Source organism: Gracilinanus agilis, chromosome 2 (genome assembly GCF_016433145.1).
Source record: "Gracilinanus agilis isolate LMUSP501 chromosome 2, AgileGrace, whole genome shotgun sequence".
In the NCBI taxonomy this organism is placed as follows: domain Eukaryota; kingdom Metazoa; phylum Chordata; class Mammalia; order Didelphimorphia; family Didelphidae; genus Gracilinanus; species Gracilinanus agilis.
In genome coordinates, this window is record NC_058131.1 from 647,898,129 (window position 1) to 647,914,437 (window position 16,309).

Consider the following 16,309-nt stretch of genomic DNA (forward strand, 5'->3'; position numbering starts at 1 on the left):
TTTGGTTTACTACTCCTCAAATATCACCTATAAAAATAGGATTTAGGAAATCTCCCCAACTGTTTCCTTGTTTGAGTACCCTACCCAGGAAGTGCTATTATTTCCCACCTTCCCTTCTCTCCAATGGGCTGATTCTGTCTATCCCCTTGCCAAGGGACTCCTAGCCTTTTCTCTCCCGATTGTACTTGGTACCTGCACTGCTTCCAACACTCGGGATTCTGTAGGTCTTTCTTCTTCATTACATGGGCCTCGTTCAGGAAGCAAAAGCTGGGCCTCTCTGCCCTCTCCGATAGATGAGGAAGTGGGGTCTGAGGCCCGTTTCAGCATGAACCCCTCTGACTAAACATTCATTATGATGTTTTACAGAGAAATACCTGAAAGCTGTCAAAGAATCTCATTTTTACGGCTGGGGAACACAATGCCCTGATAAGAAGACTGGCTGGAAAGCCATGCCGCTCAGCAATTAGGGTCAAGAGATGTGTACAAAGATTGGTAGGAAATATCTCTTCATGAGTGGGACCTCTCCGGGCAGGGAGCAGGGCCCAAGACCCGCCATGGAATCCTGACTCTGAAACTTTGGCTGACCAGTCACGGCTCTTCCCTTCACCATGACTATAGAATCTCAGTCGGCTCCATTTCTAAAGCCTGTAATTCCCATTACTTTAGCTGTCCCAGAAGTCATATTTAGATCTGAAGGGAAAAAGCACAGTCGCAATTACTATCATCCCAGGGCCTGTACAGTAAAGGCGGTGACCTGGACAGCCTTTAAGGTCTCGTCCGGCTCTAAGGCGTCAGCCATGATGCACACACAAAGAGTGCTGCTTAGTCCAAGAGGCTGCCTTGTCTTCTTTAACCATCAGTGCGGACCTCTGTGGAATCTCAAATGAACCTACTCTGCAGAAAAGGATTAAAATCAGCACCGTCTTTGAATATGTAAAAGTGAACAGACTGCTGCTTTGGCATAATCTGTCACATCTCAGAATCAATTTTAGGAACAAGGGTAGGAGAATTCTTTAACAGGAATGTTTTCTTACCAGCTACTGAGATTAAGAAAAATCATCAGCCATTATTTTCTGCCTCATCTCCTCTCATTCATCCAAAACTATAATCGTTCTACTTAACTGGTTTTCTTTGTTACAAGAGAGGAGGGCTCAGTGCCTGCTGGTAATGATGTAATGTGTAATAAAAGGCAATAACACAACTTATTAAACAAGTAACTGAGGAATCCCTAACCCTGGGTCTTGTACCTCTCTTATACAATCTAAGATAGCATTCACTTTTTTGGTTGCCATGTTGCAGTCCTAACTCGTAAGGAGCTTCCAGGCCACCAACAACCTCAGGCCATGATGGCGAACTAATGGCATACATGTCCAAGATGGCACGCAGAGACCTCTCTGTGGGCACAAGCAGGCCCCTGGCTTGGCCCCGCCCCCAAACACAGGGGGTGGGGCACTCTCTCCAGGCGGAGATGAGCTCTGCCCAAAGCCTAGCCCCACCTCTGAATGTGGGAGGGGGTGGGGTGGACTGCACTGCCCTGCCTTGGCCAGTGTGCATGCAGTCAGGGGGTGGGGCATGTCCCACAATGGGGGGCAGGGCACAGACACGCAGCCAGCGGGGGGCCTGGCATGGGGTCCCTAAAAAGTTCCAAAAGGTTTGCCATCACTGCCCTAAGGTCTTTTCTTCAGATAAACTGCTATGTAGCCACTCTTCCCTTATCTTGTACTGTCGAAGTTGATATTGCTAAACAAAAAATAATACTTTCCTTTTGTTACTATCGAATTTCACATTATTAGCTCTAAACACTTTACTGGGACTACACTGACAGCATTCCCCTGAGGGGCCAATCTAGTAATCTTATTTTAAAAAAGGAAGAAAGAAAATGAGGTCACTTTGGCACATAAGCTCCCTTTTCCAGAGGTTCACAAACTATCTCTTTAAAAGGCATTCTAGAATTTTGCCAAAAACTGGAGTCAAACTCACTAGCCTATAGTTTGTAGACTGTGCTCTCATAGGTGCCTTTCTCCGGCCCTGTGACACTTTTCCCCTTTCCCCAAGTTCTCAAAGATCACTGACAGTGTTTTAGCCCTCAGAGGTACCAGTTCTTTCAGTACCCTGATGTGTAGCTCCTATGGGCCTAGTGCCTAGAACCCATTAACAACAGCTACGTGTTCTCTCACAATAGTCTTACTAACGTCGGGTACCAACTCCCAGTTTTGTTCTGTCCCTTCCAGTACAAAAGTCAATCTTCTTGGCAGAAAAAGAGGCAGAATAAGGAGGGATACTAACTTCCTTTCCTATACTGTCAGTTTTTAGTATTTCATCTCCTCCAAGCAGCTGTCCTTTGTCTTTGCTCTTTCTCAATATTTAGCTTTATTTTGTTGTTGTTTGTTTTGTTTGCTTCTGAGACCAAGTTCCTCCAGCTTACCCTGAAGTACAGCAACCACTCACAGGCCCAATTCCAATTCCGATTAGTACAGAAGCTTTAACCTGCTCCATTTTGCCAGTCTGGGCTGGCTCACCCCTTTTTAGGTAACCTGGTAGCACCCCCCTCCCCAGGGCTTCACCATATTGGTGCCAAACTTGGTGGGAACACCCAAACAGCTTTAGCCCAACTGCTACTGAGAACTCCCAAACTCAAATGATACCAGCTCTCCCCGGCAGCAGGGAATACAGGCTTGCACCACCATCCCTGCCTCAATAAAGCTGGGGGGGGGGACCCCAAACTACTTTTTGTTGTCCTTAGCATTCCTCAACAATCTTGACTCGTCCTGAGATTTGGTACACCTGATATTCACCACGAGCATGCTCTCCTCTCGGCAGACTCTCTCACTTATCCTTCCTGAACAAAAGAGGAGGCCACTGAGATCCTCAACTATTATACCTTAGCATGGGAGCAGCAGGGTAGCTCAGTAGATTGAGAGCCAGGCCTAGAGACGAGAGGTCCTGGGTTCAAATCTGGCCTCAGACACTTCCCAGCTGTGTGACCCTGGGCAAGTCACTTAACTCCCACTGCCTACCTTTACCACTCTTCTGCCTTGGAGCCAATATAACAGTATTGACTCCAAGATGGAAGGTAAGGGTTTAAAAAAAAAAAAAGAAAGAAAAGAAAAGAAAACCAAGCATCAATTTAGATTCTGCATTCTCAAAAATATTCTATCGGTTCCATAACCATGACCTTTTCCCAAAGTCAGCATTCTTTGTTTCAGGTTAGATACCTGTCGAATGAGCTTCTTCTTCTTTGCAGAGTCAGGCATGTTGTGAACGTGTCGAAACAACTCTCTAAGGGCCTCCTCTGTGCGTTGTTGTGTCTCTTCCTGTTGGAAACAAGTGTTCATCCGGGTCCTTTTATGAGATTTTGAAAGCTGAAAATCCTTACTACTACATGAGGTTGGCAGATCCAGGTCATCCTGAAGAAAGTTTAAAGGAATAAGAGATTAAGGAATCCTATCAGCTCCTATTTTCAGGCTAAATCAAAAAGGGACAGAAAACTATCAATATTCTACAGTATATATCTACACTAAGAAACGACATCCTTCCTCCTCCATTTTATCCAGGTGAAATAAGATCTAAAAATTATAGGTTTCACCAATAGTATCACTGCTCTACCCCAAAATTATCAACTTCTTTCAGCATAGGCTGAGATAAATACAAGGATGTAGTAGAAAGCAGAAAGGCCCTGGATAAGACACACTTCAATTTTAACTAATTAGGAGCTACTACTAAATGTTTACCTAATGGTTTTTAATGTTTATTGAATGTGATGGAGAAGCAATCCAAAAAAATAAGAAAAATAAGCAAAGACCCATAAGAAAATAATAGCAATGTCCATAAAGATCCTTTGCCATACCCTGGTTAAAATCCTTGGAAATTTTTAAAACTTTAACCAGTAACTTGGGTTCTAAGCATGTACAAAAAATCAGTAATTTTTCTGCTAACAAATGGTGAGTTTTCTTCTCAGCTGGTATGGCTTTCAATTCCAGATCCACAGGCTATATACTTTACCTCATTCAGGGCAGCCCTTTGTTTGTCACTGGATTAAAAATAAGAATATAAAATGTACACGTATACGACTTAACTGACCTCACCTATAACAATCCTATTTCCATTTCTAGACTATATCTCCTCTGCTTATTTTTTAAACAATTAAAATACTCAAGGGTGTAATGAAAAGCATCAGAGGCCTTGTGGACTAGGATATATTTTCAATCATTCATATATTCAATCAAGAGAAAATTATTAGAGCCAAAGAAGACCCAGAAAGACAGAGGAACCATTATTTCCATTCCACACGTCATCATCATTGTCTCCTTCCAAGTTGCTCTTTCACTCATCTAAAAGTGATTATTATTTTTGAGTTGTGATACTAAAAAAATGCCCAAGAAAAGCAGTTTGAAGCTTTACATTCTTCCACCTCATTCCTGTTTAAGACAAAGTATAGCTTTCATTTTCCTCTGTCCATTATCTATTATTAGTATTAAAGCTTAGCTTTAATGCTATTTCCTAGTTTGGTCTTGGTTTCTTGTGTTTCAGTGAGAACAACTGACTCTGCTTACCTTTGATGCATGAGTCCTAGAGCCCAAATAATGCAGCCTGGCACATTCCCGAACATATGCTGGAGCCTGAATAAGGCATAAAAAGAAATCAGAAATTAATGGGGGGATGGAGCAATTAGGAATAGTAAAAATGAAACAAGTTTGCAGTCCTGGGGTTTAATCTGCTTCCATCCCTTAATAATGCTTAGTTTTTTTCCTCTATGCAACAATTTTTTAAAATTCGAACAAAATTTTAAGGCTTGGATTTTTATAAAAATACACAACAAAGAGTTGGACTTTAACAGTGGTGTTGAACTCAAATAGAAGATATCCTTGAAGGTCCCATATGGACTTAGAAAACTACATACTAACATTGTCCATGTTTTATTGTTATTTTATTTATTCTGTTAAACATTTCCCAATGATATTTTAATCTGGTTCAGGCTGCAGTCTCTAGTTTTGTTTGATATCTCTGACCTATGGAAAGAGAGGAAATGTCCATCAATTAGGGAAAGGCTGGACAAATTGTGGTCTAGGACAGTGATGGAAAACTATTGTGCTGTAAGAAATGATAAGAAGAACAATTTCAGAAAGAAATGGAAAGACCTGCATGAACTGATGCAGAGTGAAATAAGCAGAACCAGGAGAACACTGTACACAGTAACAGCAATACTATATGATGATCAACTGTGAAAGACTTCATTTCTCTCAACAATACAATGAACCAGAACAATTCTGAAGGATTTATGACAAAAATGCTAATACGCCTCCATAGAAAGAACTGTTGGAGGTGTAATGCAGATCAAAACATACTATTTTTCACTTTAGTTTGTGTTTTAATTTGGGTCTTTTGGTTTTATATAAGTATTCTCTCATAACAATATGGAAGAATATCTTGCAGGATAGTACATGTATAACCCAGATCAAATTGGTTACCATCCTTGGAAGGGGATTGGGAAGAGAGAGAGGAAGGCAACTGGGATTTTATAAGGTGGCACAATGCACAGAGATTTTTAATTCAAAAAATTTATGCTGAAAATTGTTATTACTTATAATTAGGAAAATAAAATATCTAAAAATAAAAATTTAAAAGAAAGATATCTCTGGCCTTGAGATTTAAGATACCTTTTCCAACTCTAAAAATTCTATCACTCTGAAATGGAAGAAAAGTACACCCCAAAAAGCCTCAAGAGCAAAGAAAAAAGCAGGCGGGGGGCCATGGGAGAGACAGATCTGGAAGTAATGAAATAAAGGATGTCTCTCTGGAGTTGGCTAGCTCAGTTTAGGAATAAGGGCTTTAGTGCCCACGAAAAGGACAGCACCCCAGGGGACACCAAGGAGCCCACAAGCATTCATGAAGCTCTCTGGCACTGGGGATACAGTGACAAAGGCTGTCCCCAGCGCCTCCCCTCGGGGAGCTGACACTCCTCCCAATAGCGGCCACGCACAGGAGGACGCCTGAAGACCAAAAGCAGGGCCAGGCAAACTGCCCAGGGACCGCCCCAGGTAAGACGGAAGCTCCCCGAGCAGCCCAATTCACAGAGCGCCCTTTAGGGAGTGCCCGTTCACTGATGGGGACTAAAGGGAAACCTCGGCCCCGCCATGCTTGAACCCCCCCCCAACCCTCCTACAGCGAGGTCCCTGCCCAGGACTTAATGGCTGTGCTCTGGAGCCAGTCCCTGTGCTGGGCTACAGTCAAAAAAGGGGGTAAGCTCCGAGGACACGAGGAGGCCGCAGCAGAGGGGAAGCGGGGGAGCCTCTCTGGCTGCAGACTCTGGGCCTGCTGCAGCTCCCCGAGCTCCAGAGCAGGGCCAAGGCTCAGGCCTCCTGCCAAGATCCCGCACTCTCCTTCTTCGGTCATCTTGCCCAGAATTCTGCCTGGATGCCTTGATTTTCAGGGCTTTCAGTCAGGGGGACCGATTCCACTTGACTGCCTTAATGGCCTCTCTCTCCCTGCCCATATAGACTAAAAGGTAGCTCTGTTTTATCCCCAGCTTGGCTGATCCTTATAAAGGTAACCAAAATCCACCAAATTGGTGGCCCTGTGCATAGAGGGCTGGGCTTTGAATCGGGAAGACTCATCTTCATGAGTTCAAATCCAGCCTCAGACATTTACTAGCTAGATGACGAGACACTGCACTGTTTGCCTCCGTTTCCTCATCTGTAAAATGGCAAACTTCTCCAGCATCTTTGCCAAGAAAAGCTCAAGTGAGACTCTGAAGAGTTGGACACAACTGAAATGACTCAACAACCACCACTACCACCGCCGCCAGCTCCACTCCTATCTGGCTGAATTCCCTCCCTCCTGGCCCTAATTTCACAGCTGCTTAAGTCCCAGTATAATGCCTACCTTAAAAAGTTTCTGAGAGTGTTTGATCATAAAAGTCATCCCATTATTCAGCTTTGTGATGTTCTCCTGAAGGTCATTTGCAGTGACCTGTTCAAAGACAAAAATAAATGCAAATAAAGAGTCTGGATACAAGAGGAAGGAAAAAAAACCTCATTTATCTACAAGTGACCATTTTTCTCCAAAAATGTTATCTATAGTAGCTATTATGATATATTGAAAGAGTCCTTCCTCCCAGGGGAAAAAAATTTTGATCCAGAAGTTTTCCATAGAACACAAATTTATCAATGAGGAATCATGTAGTTTCTAAGAAATCCATGTGAAATTAATTCTCCAGTATTTTATCCTCTCCAAGAAGCAAGCAAAGAAACAAGACTGTTAGAAGGAATATAATGTAAGACTCAAATAGGCAAGAAAGAAGGTACCTGTACCATCTATAGCACAGTGCACAGAGTGCTAGGCCTGGAGCCAGAAAGTTCAAATCCAGCCACAGACCTTTATTAGCTGTGCAACCCTGGACAAATCACTTAACTTTGTTTGCCTCAGTTTCCTCATCTACCTTGTGTTGTGATGATCAAATAAGACAAGTGTAAAGTGCTTAGCACAATACCTGGCATGTAAGTACTATGTAAATGTTTGCTTTATCAGAGAAGCTAAATTTTATCTAAATATAAAATTGAGCCATTCCTTTAGCAAAGTAACATTTTCATTTCCTACAAATACAACCAACTCATTTTTTTTCCCTTTTTCCTTTCTTCCTTTTTTTCATGGTCAATTTTTCTGCCCAAGATCATACAGCTGTTTTTGTCTCCTGGCCCTTTCCCTTTAACAAAGACCTGCTCTCTTCTTGGTCTGGCCCATGTATTCTTTGTTTCCCTGAATCTTGGTGCTTCCCCAAAAGTCTTTCAGGAGGTTTGGAGACCTGGGGATGTTGTAACTACTCTTCCCCAACACACTCTTCTCTTACCCTTGAGCCATATTAGCTTTCAAAAACCACGTTAGGCACAATATTCCACATACCTGAAAAATTTCCACTCAGAGAAACATAAAAGTTCTGAAGTAAAACTTGTGATAAAGTTTAAAAAAAAAAACATAAAATTCGATGCTATAAGAGCTATGGAGAAACAAACCATAACACTGCCAGCAGAGGTGTGAAGGAATGCAATGCAATCTTTTTGGAAAACAATATGACAGTGAATAATAAAAGTGGAAAAACTGTTCACACCCTTTGACTAAATGATCCTGCTACCAGTGTCACAATGGTCTTACTGGGAAAGGGGAAAATACTTCTTTGTATAGAATTACTTCAAGCAGCAATATTTTTTAATAGTAAAAAAGTAGAAACAATTCGTATGTCCAAAAATTGGGAAATAGTCAACCAAACTATGGTATATGAATGGAATGGAATTCCAATAACACCTTAAGAATTAACAAAGATGAATACAAAAAAGGGAAGAAATACAGGATGCAAAATGATGCAGGTTGAAGAAAATAGGACCACATTATTTATCATCTACCTTGTGTTTATTTTATGATTATAACAATATGGTAACTGCAACAACAAAATCCAGGGAAAAAATACATAGAAAAAAAATCAAAAGATAGAAATATAAAAGTTTGTTTACTATTGGTAGCCACCTTCAGAGAAAGAACTGTTGAAGTCAGATGCAAATGAAAGCATACTACCTTTCTTTTTTTTTTTTTAAACCCTTAACTTCTGTGTATTGGCTCCTTGGTGGAAGAGTGGTAAGGGTGGGCAAAGAGGGTCAAGTGACTTGCCCAGGGTCACACAGCTGGGAAGTGTCTGAGGCCAGATTTGAACCTAGGACCTCCCATCTCTAGGCCTGACTCTCAATCCACCGAGCTACCCAGCTGCCCCTATACTACCTTTCACATTAGTTTATTTACAATTTTATTTGGGGGTTTTAGTTTGATATAAATATTACTTTATGACAATGACCACTATGGAATTATGTTTTGCATGATAATACACGTATAATCTAGATCAAATTGCTTACTATCTCCAAGAAGGGGGAGAGAAGGAAAAGAGGAAGACAATATAGATTTTATAATTTTGAGAAAATGTATGTTGAAAACTGTTATTACCTATAATTGGGAAAATAAAATGTATTTGAATAAAAAATTTTAATTTTTAATAAAAAATAAGATTATTATTTTAAAAATCCAAAATTGACCATGTAACTCTGCTTTGCCCCAATATTCTCATTTCCTATAGTCTCTTAAAAATTCCTCTAAGGTCTCCAATAATTAACACCTTTTTAAGCCAGGCAAAACTAGTGCTTAATTCATCTTTCACATATGAGGAAGCATCAAGTTCCAAAAAAGGAATATTAAGTGTCTTGACCAACTTTAGTCATGTGACTAATGACAGAGCTAAAAGCTAAAGGCCAGGTAGATGCCTAGATAGAGGTCTAATGGATGCCCTTTCCACTATATAATTACACCATTGTATGGGTGGACAGAGATATAGCAATATCAATCACAGTGAGAGAAACAACAAAAATTGATTTTGTCTCTGTAACCCTGAGAAGAGACAAGGTGATCCCAACCAAAGGACAAAGTGCAAAGATAATTCATGAGGTCCAGACTAAAACGGGCCTCCAGCCTTACATCCACATCAGGCTACCTTGACACTTACATTTTTTGGCCACAGGATGTGAGGGGCAAACATCAGGGCAAGGTTGTGGGCAGACATCTTATTCTTGTCTTGTTTCTTTGCTGTCTGGTATAGAAGGTCCAACAGTAGCTTCAGCAAACTACGATTGGGTGGTGGAAGAATCAGGAAGAGCAACTGCAGGGCTTCAATTTGGCGTTCTTTATCAGGGATACTGGTCTTGTTTCCTTTATCATCAAACTGCGTGAGATCTTGGAGACCAAAGGATAGGAGTTAGAGGAGAGGGGAAAAAAACAGCCAAAAGAGTCTATTTCTGGCCCCCCACAGAACAGATATATAACCAGCAGTGAAATGAACAAAGTGTAGAAATAAATTAATAAAATCATCATTTCATCTCGTTCATAAGGCATGAAAAAGATCTGTATGGGGGCAGCTAGGTGGCTCAGCAGATTGAAAGCGAGGACTACAGACAGGTGGTCCTGGGTTCAAATCAGGCCTCAGATACTTCCTAACTATGTAACCCTGAGCCATTCTTTTGCCTTGTAACCAAATACACAGTATTGATTCTAAGACAGAAGGTAAGGGTTTAAAAAAATCTATAAGCCCCTTTACTTGTAGAGAGCCATAAACAAACAATTTGATCTGTAAATCCTATCAGATCCAGCTTTAACTGATGATTATAACCAATTTATATAACTTCTTTCATTATTCAAAGTTTTCCTGTGTAATAAATCATGTTAATTTAAAAAAAATGGGGATTATGTGGGAAGCTATTAAGAGAAATTAGAATCTCAACTAGATATTTTTATCTGGACTCCATCAAAAGATCAATACAGACCGGCAGAGCCATGTATTGACCTTTCTCAGGTTCGAGGCTGGAATGGGCTATCTAAGATAAAAATCTGAGATTCCTCTTTTGATTCCTTTCATAATTCACACCTTTCTTTAAAAAAGCAATATAGTCTTATTGAAAAAGCTTTGGGCTCTCAGTAATCCAGCAGGAGTAGGGTTAACACAGTTCCCCTTTGACCAAGAATACAGCTGCCTGGTACAGCCAAGGTCAAACCCTTAGCAGGGGCATTTTGCCCAGAATTAAAGTAAAATAATGAGGCTCAAAAATATTGTTTAATACCATCAAGGCTGAGAAATTCAGGGGCTTTCCGGCCTAACAAAATGTCTCAGACTTCACTTAATGATAACAAATATAGCTGATAGTTAAGCATAGGTTTTTATCTACACCTGGAAGCTTCTAAGGCTTTTGTTTTGACTATAGTAAAAATACTGCTCTCTGTAATTGTGGGAAACTTTCTTGGGCTTTTGGGGGAAGGGGATCTTTAACTTTCTATATAATAAACTGGTGACTCCATCGTACCTCGTAGCACTTTGAGCTAACGAGCCGTGCTTCCAACCTGTTTCATTCCTTACATCCAACGACCATCCTAGGCCACTCAGAAAAGTCTCTGGTTATAGAGCAGGATCTCTATATTTACTGATTTGGGTATCTACATATTCTTTTAATGACTAACCTCTTATTTCATAAAAGGAAGACATTTTAAAGCAAAGAGTGTTGCTTTGCTTTGGAAATACTTTACGAATTAACATTATCTCTTTTAATAATGCCCTCTTCCTTTGTTATTATTGTACTGGAATCAAAATAAAAACCAAAAAAATATATTTCCAGGTAAGAAAAATGCTACATCCATCTACCTACCTGTCCCTCTGATCTATATAGTGTGAATATATTCCCTGGAAGATAAATGAGCCCAATGAAAGTGAAAAAGAAAAAAAAAAAAGTTTGCTCCTACCCTCAATTTTCTGGTTATTCACTCTCTTCTCCTAATTAGTTTTAGATCCAGCCTCCCCCAGGCAGGAAGGTTGAATCAGTTAGTTTATAAGAATGACAATAGAAGGTCAAAAAGTATTCAAAGAAAATGTCATTTTGTACTCTTTCCTCCATAGTGTTAATAATGGTTGCAAACATTTGATCATCCCACAAATGTGAACAGAGATGTCCAATAGATCATTGGAAATGCTACTATGGTTTAAAATACACACACTTCAAAGGCATTTACTGAGTTTAAAGAAACCAATTTTTTATGTCCTCTGTTCTTTGACTCACCTGCAATTTTCAGGTGTGCATGGAAATGCCGGTGGGTCAGCAGGGGCTCCGGTAACTCCCCCAGAAACATCTTCAGCAGAGTGGCCACATCATTGGAGTGAAACTCCCCAGACTCCAAGTCAATGTCAGTTCCACTGTTAAGAGCATCCCTTAGGATTTGCTGTCGGACACTGTTCCCTGGAACTCGAAACAAACCTTCTACTCGCAAATCTTCTCAGTATGAAAGAAACCAGTGGAAGAACAAAAAAAGGTCAGGAGAAAAAAAAAGAGAGAAAGATGGGGATTCTACTCAGAACCATTTCCATAGTTCTCAGGCTTTTCTCTGGCCTTTGGCGTGGTAATGCTATTATTGCAACAATAATAATAAAAGCCATGATGCGTGTCCCTAGTCAGCACCACCCTAAGCTCCTGAGACACTCCTAGGCAGGTCCTCTGCTCACAGCTTGAAGGGTAGTTCTAGGCCAGTGTTGGCAAGCCTATGGCACAGGTGTCAAAGACGGCATGCAGAGAGCTCTCCTTGGGCATGTGCACCAGCCTTCCCCAACCCTCCACCCCCAAGAGTTTGTTACTAGAAGGGCAAAAGGACTTGGGTGGAGCTGCTCTCCTCCCCCTCTACACCATGTCAGATGACATTTTTTCCCATACCCACCCCTCTGCCTAGCAGTCAACAGGAGCACACAGAGGGTTAGGTGGGCTGTTCACAGGTGGCAGAGCTGGAGGGGAGTAGAGCACTCGGGCCACTCCCCTCCCCCCTCTCCACACACTAAGGACATTCCTCAATTCCCCCACTCTTCTGCCCAGCAGACCAATAGGAGCGATTCCTCCCTCTCCCATGTGTGGTAAGGGGGGTAGGGCATGCCCGGCACTTAGCGGGGGGAGGGGCATGGCACTTGGTCTGGGGGATGAGGTGGGAGGGGACCGGGAATTCCGTCTCTAAAAGGTTCACCATCACCAATCTAGGCTCTTTCACCAGATGGATTTTAAGTAATCCTGGAGAAAGAAGAGCTCTAGTTTGACCTTGAGGAGGAAAGAGTTTTCATCCATTTAAGGGTACACAGCATTATTTATAATAATCAATCCCTATATGGCCAACCTGATCAGAGAAGAGCATTACAGTAATAATAACTAGAGCTTTTATAATACTTTACAAGTTTGCAAAGCACTTTACATATGTTATCTCATTTGATCCTCATGACAACTCTGGGATTTAGGTCTCCAGGATAGCTGGGGGCCACACTGGCTCCACTCAAAGGCTCTGTATTCCCTCAATTCGCCTGAGGATGTAGGGGTGGGCACCCATCAACTTAACTCCATCTCACCACTACATATTATCAGCATCAACAAAAAAGTTATGAAGAAGATCTTGTTTTCTCTGCTCTCTGATAGGGTCCACCTAACACTCACCAACACACATATACTTCACTAAACCTCTTTCCAGATTTTGATCTTATTATACCACTTCTGTTTTGCCTTTCAGCATTTATCACAATACTTGAAACACAGTGAGGTGCTTAATAACACTTGATGATTAGTCAACTGACTGACTTCTAGTTGGGTTAAGTGTATACACAACCAAGGAAGCTTTTTAACCCCTTCCTGAAGTTCACGGAAATAAAGAACAGTATTTTTTGGAATGAAATAAAACTATTTTAAGAAGTACTATTGGTTCTTTTAAGTAACAAGAACTTACTAAATGGTCATTAGGCCAATAAATATGTATTTATAGCAGGGATGAATCCATTAAAGAGAGAGGAACACCTTTAAAATGTCATCATGGAGGGGGAAGCTGGGTAGCTCAGTGGATTTAGAATTAGGCCTAAGAGCAACTGGGTAGCTCAGTGAATTGAGAGTCAGGCCTAGAGACTGGAGGTCCTAGGTTCAAACCCGGCCTCAGACACTTCCCAGCTGTGTGACCCTGGGCAAGTCACTTGACCCCCATTGCCTACCCTTACCACTCTTCCACCTATAAGTCAATACACAGAAGTTAAGGGTTATTAAAAAAAAAAAAAAAGAATTAGGCCTAGAGATGGGAGGTCCTAGGTTCAAATCTAGCCTCAGACACTTCCTAGCTGTGTGACCCTGGGCAGGTCACTTGACCCCCTTTGTTTAGCCCTTACCCACTCTTCTGCCTTGGAACCAATACATGGTATTGATTCTAAGACAGAAGGTAAGAGTCAAAAAAAAAAGTTTAATTAATTTTTTAAAATGTCATCATGGAAGTACTCACATATTCTCTCCTCTATTTCAATTCAATACAACAAACATATATATTGAAAATCTCCTCTTTGTTTACACTAAGCTAGGATTCATATTTCAAAAAGTATTTATACTATTTCTTTCCACTGAGTGTGCATAGTACCAAGGCACAAGGTAGATGATGTGATATTGGAAATTTGGGGGTTCTTGAACTGATCTTGAGGTCTCTGATCTAAACTTGCTGTGGACTTTTAGGGGACTTGAAAACTACATTACCCATGATTCCTCCTGTGTAATACAGTTGGGCAGGAAGTGTGATTACATAGAAAGAGGTATAAAGACTCAGAACTTGATTGGTACGCTCATTTTCCTGCTGAACAAGCCAGGTGGGCAGAGGTGATAACACGGCATTTGAATCAGCTCTTATCAGACACATGGCTATAACTATCAACATGGCTTTAAATAAAACCCTAATATTTTTAAATATATCCTTCTATATTAATTTTACTTGTTACAATGATTAAAAAATGTTTATTGATTGAAATAAAAACTTAGAAAAATATCAAAACTATGCCACCCAGGGGGCAGCTGGGTAGCTCAGTGGAGTGAGAGTCAGGCCTAGAGACTGGAGGTCCTAGGTTCAAACCCAGCCTCAGACACTTCCCAGCTGTGTGACCCTGGGCAAGTCACTTGACCCCCATTGCCCACCCTTACCACTCTTCCACCTATAAGACAATACACCAAAAATTAAGGGTTAAAAAAAAAAAACTATGCCACCCAAACAAACAGAAATTAACTATACGATTTATGTTAATCACAGAATGTTAGAGGTAGGAGGAACCTGAGAGACTATCTGGTATAACTGCCTCATTTTATATTTGAGGAAACTGAGGCCCACAGAAGTCAGTGGTCTTCTACCATGGTCACCTAGAAATTAGTAGCAAAGCCAAAGTTGAAATACAGATCTCTTTGATAGCTAGTCCAACACTTTTTCTGGGCTTCTGAAAATGAATCTGTCTAATTGTTTTAAAGGGATTATGCAGAATCAGATTACACACACTCTACATAAGGTGTAATGTTCCATTTAGTGTGATTTTTATGATGAATAAGGCCAATATTGTTTCAGCAAAAATCTCTTTCTGAAGGTAACAGGAAAATGTAATCTGATATATGATGTACATTTTTTCACATACAACTTGTTTTTTTTTTTTAAATCCTTACCTTCCAACTTAGAAGCAATACTAGGTATTGATTCCAAGACAGAAAAGTTAAGGGCTAGGCAATGTGTAAATGGAATTAGCTCAAGCCCATTCATAGTTAAAACTCTAGGCACCAGAGATAATGTCATCCCCACCTCCCTTAGTGGGGAGGGGAGATGAGTTACCCACATGTGACAATAAGTAACAAATCAAGAATAAGGGACTGCCCTTTGGGCAGTCCAAATCAGTGTTGAGGCTGCCATTTGTCCACTTGAATTAGAGGTGGACCCCCAGAAAGTGACGAAAGCTGCTGTCCTTCAAATATGAGGGTAACTTCCTATTGAGGCAGTTGGCGCTTTGAACTTGGTGCTGAAGGATCTCTGCCGAGACCTCAGGCAGCTTCCTCTCTGAACTGTCACGTGGGTAAGTTAGGCTGACTTCCTTTGGCCTACCTTGGCGTTTCTAGAGCCTCTGCCTCAAGGAGGCTTCTTTGCCTCTCTAATTGCTAAGGCCTTGTGACTAGTAGCCTAGTTTAATTAGCCTTTTAACCCTCTCTCCATTCAGACCTCTGCCAGTCCGGGCCAGCCTCTCCCTCTCTCTATTTCCCTACCTTCTACCTTCCCAAATTGTAAATAAACTACCATAAAATGCATCCTGAGTTGGGTCTATTTTAATTATGGAATCAATCTGAATTTGATTGATTCCTGGCGACCCTACCTTAAATATAATATCCAATTTTCCCTCTTACAGTAATGAGGATTAAGTGACTTGCCCAGGGTCACACCGCTAGGAAGTGTCTAAGGCCAGCTTTGTAGCCAGGACCTCCCATCTCTGAGCCTAACTCTCAATCTACTGAGCCACCCAACTGCCCCCTCACATACAACTTTTCAAGAAAACATCTAATACACAAAACAGAGTCAAACTACATAGGAATGGCATTAACGTCTTAGAACTGGGAACCCAAATCATGTATGAGAAACTACTTCCTTGTCGTGGGGTAGCTCTCAATGTAGAAACAAAAAGGACAACCTGGTTGGAGACTTACTTTTGTGTAGATATTCAATCAGTTGGTATATCTGAGCAATGCCTTCTTCCGTCAGCGGTGATCCAAATACCACTCCTTTTTCTAGAAAACCATAAAGCAAGGCCATGAGCCAGTTTGCCCACCGCTCAGCACCCCCTTAGCGCAGGCCTTATGGCATCCTAAACAAGCAGAACCCAGCCAGATGGCTTACTGAGCTATGAAATGGTGTCGGTCAATAAAGGAATGTTGTTTAAAAG

At 41.2% G+C, this 16,309-nt stretch overlaps 1 protein-coding gene across 1 annotated transcript in view; it reads right to left on the reverse strand.

Annotated features, from left to right (window-relative positions):
* ARHGAP19 (Rho GTPase activating protein 19) overlaps nucleotides 1-16,309 on the reverse strand; it is an 80,387-nt gene that overhangs the window by 13,444 nt on the left and 50,634 nt on the right. Inside the window, exons 3-8 of the mRNA XM_044665733.1 lie at nucleotides 16,074-16,154; nucleotides 11,634-11,843; nucleotides 9,539-9,765; nucleotides 6,883-6,969; nucleotides 4,554-4,619; nucleotides 3,216-3,407 (exon numbers count right to left, since the gene is read on the reverse strand). Of these exons, the coding sequence (XP_044521668.1) occupies nucleotides 3,216-3,407; nucleotides 4,554-4,619; nucleotides 6,883-6,969; nucleotides 9,539-9,765; nucleotides 11,634-11,843; nucleotides 16,074-16,154 (863 nt within the window). The remainder of the gene's footprint in view (nucleotides 1-3,215; nucleotides 3,408-4,553; nucleotides 4,620-6,882; nucleotides 6,970-9,538; nucleotides 9,766-11,633; nucleotides 11,844-16,073; nucleotides 16,155-16,309) is intronic.